The sequence below is a fragment of the Limulus polyphemus genome, unplaced genomic scaffold (assembly GCF_000517525.1).
Source record: "Limulus polyphemus unplaced genomic scaffold, Limulus_polyphemus-2.1.2 Scaffold7590, whole genome shotgun sequence".
In the NCBI taxonomy this organism is placed as follows: Eukaryota; Metazoa; Arthropoda; class Merostomata; order Xiphosura; family Limulidae; genus Limulus; species Limulus polyphemus.
The window spans coordinates 26,864-33,564 of NW_013673200.1; the positions used below are offsets into that span (position 1 = coordinate 26,864).

General features: G+C 31.8%; 1 protein-coding gene across 1 annotated transcript in view; it reads right to left on the bottom strand.

The window, feature by feature from the left end:
- LOC106474715 (elongator complex protein 2-like) overlaps positions 1 to 6,701 on the bottom strand; it is a 15,192-nt gene that overhangs the window by 5,294 nt on the left and 3,197 nt on the right. Inside the window, exons 3-11 of the mRNA XM_013935405.2 lie at positions 6,236 to 6,331; positions 5,695 to 5,795; positions 5,249 to 5,371; positions 4,247 to 4,399; positions 3,867 to 4,058; positions 2,531 to 2,684; positions 2,287 to 2,417; positions 1,474 to 1,654; positions 732 to 856 (exon numbers count right to left, since the gene is read on the bottom strand). Of these exons, the coding sequence (XP_013790859.1) occupies positions 732 to 856; positions 1,474 to 1,654; positions 2,287 to 2,417; positions 2,531 to 2,684; positions 3,867 to 4,058; positions 4,247 to 4,399; positions 5,249 to 5,371; positions 5,695 to 5,795; positions 6,236 to 6,331 (1,256 nt within the window). The remainder of the gene's footprint in view (positions 1 to 731; positions 857 to 1,473; positions 1,655 to 2,286; positions 2,418 to 2,530; positions 2,685 to 3,866; positions 4,059 to 4,246; positions 4,400 to 5,248; positions 5,372 to 5,694; positions 5,796 to 6,235; positions 6,332 to 6,701) is intronic.

Sequence of the window (6,701 nt, forward strand, 5' to 3'; positions counted from 1 at the left end):
AAAAAATAATCAAACTGTGTAACGTTTATAAAGATATATAATCTCGAAAAATAATCAAACTGTGTAACGTTTATAAAGATATATAATCTCGAAAAATAATCAAACTGTAATGTTTATAAAGATATATAATCTCAAAAAATAATCAAACTGTAATGTTTATAAAGATATGTATAATCTTGAAAAGCTTTAAAAAGTTATGAGCTAGTTTATTTCAAATGAAACAGTTCCGAGGCTGCTAATTAATAAAAATGAAATGTCGACTCCCAGAAGCTTCAGGATTTTGAGAAAGAGGAATTTCAAATATAAAGATTAGTGTTTGTATTACTGTAAAATATAAAGCTTCTGTTCATATTACTTTAAAACACACTTCGAACTAACACTGTGTGCTGATAGATAAATGTCAATTATTAATCCCTCCCAGAGCTGTATAACCAATTATAATTACTAATCCCTTGCAGAGCTTTAGAAGCTGTATAATCAATCTTCTTGTGTACAAATGATTGGAACCAAAACACGTGTTCATTTTTCGTACTAACTTCCCAATCACAAACTTTTAGTTTTGACATACTCCATTATACAGGCAAAAACAAATTAAGATCATAAATCAATATTATTTTTAAAATTAAACAATGACTTATCCAATGATAAAAGGGGTGTAACTGGAAATAATGTTAAATGAAACATTAGTACTATTAAGTCTTGCACTGCGGAACAACAGAAGTTTGTTTTACCTTCTTATCACGGGAAGCAGTAGTAAAGAACAGACCATCATGTGACCAAGCACAGCCCCATATAATACGTCCATGAATTCCAGTCTTCTTATCAGAGTAAGCAACTCTCTCGTAAACTGTACCTACTGTGACAATAACATTAGGTTCATAGCTCGGTAATGTTCATGTTAATTGCCAAGATATTTCAATTTTTAATTTTTCAGATATTTACACTAATTGTCTTTAACTTAGAGCTGGAAGACTAGAGATAAGTCTGCTAGTCAACAGCATCTACAGTTAACTCTTGAACTACATCTAATCAAACAGCAGGATTTGACCTCCACTCATATAATAAAGCCCAAAAGTGCAGAGCATGATTTTGAGGCAAACCGTGGACCCTTCGATTCACAATCTGTCACATTAACCACTCAGCCACACCTGGCCCAAAATTAAACATTTATATGATACGAATGCTATTAAGGTCTGTTCTAATTAAATCAACTCAATAAGAAAAGAAATATTATATTTTTCATGATTTGTTTACTAATACAAAAATGACAAACTTAAGTAAGCTTCAATGTCAATGTTTTTAAAATAGGTAAAGACTTAGGGAATGCAAAGAAAATTCTGAGATAAATTTTTTACCACAATCTCACATATAAATATATCAAGTCCTATTAAACCTCGTCTCTTCCTTACAGTATCTAAAAACAAAACACAAACCAGTTTCCTAAGTTATAATCACTGTTTAACATGGACTTACTCTTATCCAACTGTCGTTGAAACAGGGACCAGGTCCTGTCTCTAGATACAGCCAACAAGTACTGGTCATTTGGTGAAAAAGCTAGTTGGGTTATGGTCAGAGAGTGACCAAACAGTTGTCCCTGTTGTTTCCATGTTAACACATTCCACAGTATAATACAAGCATGTTCTGGTTTACTTGCCTAAATAGAATTGTAACTCACTGTTATTAGAATGTTACCAGTGAAAAAAAAAATGGGGTACATAAAGTAAAGAAAAAATGTTAAATGTGGTAAAATAACTATAATTTGTTTGATATACACATTAAGGAAAGAAAGGTAGTTTTCTTGTAGTTTAGAACTATGTAAACAGACAGATAATACTTTTGTTTGTAGGAACAAAACTATAACATTATTTTCCTGTACATTATAATTAAGTTTACCCAAACTATCAAAGAAAATGTAGTTTAAAATTATGGAGGAGATACTGATGTGTACCGAGTATATCGACACATCCATTTAAATCATGTTCTCTGCTGGAACAAGTATAGAAATAAAATAATCTCAGAAGTGCAATATATATATATATATTCTCTACTCTCCCTGGTGGATTAGGAGTAAATCTGTCAGTTTATAAAACTAAAGATCAAATTTTGATATGCTCACTGAGCAAGTACAGATAGCCTATTATGTAGATTTGCATTTAAAAATAAACAAGTATACTTCCCTGTAATAAAAAAAATTACTGAAAGAAGTACAACACATATAAATCATATTACTTCTTCCACATCAGTGTTATATGAAAGTAAGATGGCATACTATCAAGATAAACTTACCTTACAAGCTGATGCTATGATGGTCCCTGTGTGACTGCAGGCTAAGGCAAATATTTCAAAGCCATGACCATACAACTTCTGAACTTCTGGCCACAGTGTATTTTGTAACAATTGTTCCTCACTAGGTGGAGCTGCAGTAAATGTGGTAAAAAAAATGGTATTTTTGTGTTTTTATCAAGAATAACTGTGCAAAAATGAATTTGCAATATGTTACAATTTCAAAACACAAGTATTACAATCTTACCTTTAAGACTCAATGGTGTAAAGTAGCTGTCAGGATACTGATCTCTGGGGTGTTTCTTTTCTTGGTTAGCATTTACAATGAGATCTTGTTCGAATACAGCTTTATTTGAAAGCCCCAGTGATGGAACATTTGCCCCTTTGGGCAGGTTAGAAAGCTGTAAAATAACATTGTTTGTAAATAACGAAAAGCCACGAAAAAATACCACTTACACCCTATCTTCATAAAAGTATTTCCAATTGTGAAATTAAATCCCATAGTTTTATGCAATGGAAATATTAAAGTATAAAAAACAAAAATGTTAATTCTTCTGAAATTGTGAAGTGAACAACCAACAAAAACAAAATGTTAACTTCTGAAATTGTTAAGCAAAAAATGAACAAAAACAGAAAAATCTGTAAAGAAAGATTTACAAAGAATGAATAATATATTTATAGATAAATCCAGGAAGTTGAAATATTTTTATGATTTTAGATATTGTTGAGAGACAAAAGTCAGAGAAAGATGTATGACAAAACATGAAACTCTGGTAGTTGCTAGTAATCGTTTTTCTCATGTTCAAGTAACATTCCTTCTAAGTTCATGTCTTGGAGACTGGGATAAAGGAAAAAGCTGGCTGAATAGTGGGGAGTAACACATAAAATAAATAAATGCAGCCATAGTGTAATAAAGCCTGAAAATACAAAGAAATTGTTAAAATCTCTGAGGACAACATTTCAACTAAATGACTTTCACTGTTTGGCAGAAATACTAACCACTTAATTTTTTTTTTGGAAAGATAAATTATTCTGACATAGCCAAAGATTAGTTAGTGAAAATAGTTTTGATCTTGGTGTAATGTGTGTTAACTTGAACAATTAAGCGATTGTGAATACTGAATGTTTCATAAAGATTAGTTGGTATTTTTTTATGAGTTTGATTTTGTGCCAAAGCATTAAAACTAGTTAAACATTTTTTATAGTCTCTCATGTTTTGTGGTGTTACGATGGTTAAATGCTTTTGTCAGAGAAAAGTTTATATATTACTGTTTTAACAGTAACAACAATGTACAAATAATTCATTATATACAATCACCATTGTATAATCAAAAGTAATTAATATTTTTAAACGTAATTACGTGATAAGTTAGTAGTGGCCATAAATATGTTCTCGAGTTCTGTGATGTTTAACAATTGTGACAAGAGAAAGAGAAATCAGAATCTGGTATTTTTATTAGATCAGCTACTTACAATAAGAGCTAACCATAGAAATGATTTAAACATACTTGAACTAATATTAAAACCTAGAAGACTGCTGTAAAAATGTAGTTACTTAGACTCATAATTCAAACAAGTCTTACCTTAGTACATGTATCAGCTGTAACATCAACCTTACAAATCTGAGAAAAATTTTCTAGAAAGTTTCTTGGTGCTTCAAATACACGAAGAACTTTTTCATCAGCTCCAGATACAAACTTGTACGTGTTAATGACAGCTATACAACTGACGTCATAGCCGTGGACTTGTGGCCTTGCAATCTCATACCAAGTTAACTTTAAAACGATGAAAAAAAAAGATTCAATAAATCATCCAGTATAGAAAACTAACCTTCAAACTTGATTAAAACTTCATAATTATATGTATCTTATAATAGCCGTACTTCAATACTAATAAACAGAAAGGTAAACCAAGGTATTAAAACTAATAGCCTAAGGACAACTAGGCATAAATAATAGCTTACCTGTCCAGATTCTTGAACCCAAGGTGCATGAAGTCGTGTAGTTTGGTCACTGCTACAGCTCAACAGGTATTCACCTTCTGGATCCCAGGCTAAATCTTGAACCGTACTAAAATGACCACCCCATACAGCTCCTGGATCCCAAGAGTCACTCTCCTGCAGAAAATACATTACCCTCAACTGATAAACAACCCTTCATACAGTTCAATACTGATTAGTAAGAGAATCTGGATGGTAAACACAAGGACAGAAAACTTTAAAGTAATTATTTATGATTAATATCCTTACGGTTTGGTTTGTTTTAAATTTTGCTACACAAGGGACATCTGTCCCTAATTTAGCAGTGAAAGACAGCTCATCGTCATCACCCACCACCAATTCTTGGGCTACTCTTTTGCCAAGGTATAGTGGAATTGATCATCACAGTATAATGCCTCCACAGCTGAAAGGGCAAGCATGTTTGGTGGGACAGGGATTCGAACCTGTGACCTGCAGATTGCGAGTTGAGCACCCTAACCACCTGGCCATGCCAAGCCCTTTTATCTTAAGGAATCCAAAGTTTAAAAATTATACACCATTCTATTCTTGCACAGAAAATAACCAAACAAAGGGATGATTCATAGCATAATTAAAACATCATCTTAACTAAATCACAAGATTAACAACGTTATGAAGAACAAAACATTGCAATGACAATGTTCATATATATTTTAATTGTTATTTGATTTGTATTTCTAAATTTTTGCACGATAGCTTTTAATTCAAATGATTTGAAAATGAAACTTGTTACTTTTTTTTTCTATATTAGTATGAAAATTTTTATTTTTCAACAATTCACGCGTGCTTCAACCAAAATACATTTAGGTACTATAACAAAAAGATTTAGGAAAATGATGCATACATATGATACTGAAACATAATTGTTGCCTCATAATAAAAAATGTAATGTTCATGAACATTGTCTTCTGCCAGAAAATAAAGAAAAGCTGATCGCCAACAACTTACTATATTGTAATGCCACAGGTGAAAAGCTCCGTGATAGCCGTGAGCAAGAATTGAGTTTCCATCAGGACTAAAGACTCCTCCATAGAACCCTAGTGTATTTCCACCCACTTCTCCTACCCTCACCTAGAACATGGAAACATACAGACTTGGAAAGAATTTCTAAACACTTTTATATGGGATAAAAGTATTTAATGGATGTATTAAGTATGGGATAAAAGTATTTAATGGATGTATTAAGTATGGGATAAAAGTATTTAATGGATGTATTAAGTTTTAATGGATGTATTAAGTATGGGAGACTATTTTAGTTGCAGTTTACTAACCACCAACAATACCATATTTAATGTTTAAATATAAAACTAAAACATTTTGTAGAAAAACATTGCACTGGTTATAGGGATTTAAAATTCCTTTATCTTACACAACATATTCCAGTCATTTCTTACCTTTTCCAGCCACACTCCAGATTCTTCGTCCGATTCCCACAAAATCATAGTTTTATCCATTGATGACGATAGCAATCTCATGGGTTGATACGTCTGATCGTCTGAAAAATCATTACATCTGTACGAGTTGCTGAAGAAAAGTACTCCTTCCTATTTGTGAACTTTCTGTTTCAGATTGCATGCAGCAAAATTAAATCTTCTTATAAAAAATTCCTACCACGATCTAGTAATGTTATTATATTTTGTACTACCATCTCTTCTTTTTATAATTGGTGGCACATTCTGTGCATAGTGTAAACTGAATTAAATCTTACAGTAATTTGGGTAAAATTGTCAATATTTACAACAGGTTCCTGTTTCCTTTCAAGTGATGTCATAGTAACTATACTGGAGAAGTAAGTCACTTGTTCCAGAATTCATTTTATACTGCTTATCAAAAAATAGAACTCAATGAACATATAGAAAAAAAAACAATAACCTTGCACCACACATCAAGCAGAAGTATCACTCATATAAAAAATACTGTCATAAACCTCCTTACCAGTCTGTTGTGGATGTTGCCAGTGGACACTGTATACCCAATCTTCGTGTCCTGTAAGAACAGAGTCTAGGGAAACAGCAAACAAGTATTCTTTCTCTGGAATTCACAAATGTAATCCACATTTTTATATAATCCACCTCCACTTTTGTGTGTTATATTAAACATTCTATTAACTCTTTCAGCACAGTCTCTAAGACTGACCTCGTAACCATTTTGTGCTTGTTATAGTTTTCATGCTATAACTTTTAAATTAGTATGTGTATGTTCACAAAATTTGGCAGATTATCAGTAAACATTACAAGGCTTTCTTCTGCAAAATATCATATTTTTTTAAGTCTTAAGATTTGTTAAGCAATGTGTTTCTCATGCCTTTTTTTTCTTTCTGCATGTTGCCTATCCAACATGCAAAGTAATTTTCATTTTAAGATTAAAAATGCTTTTATGCATCAGAAAATCTTCGAATTTC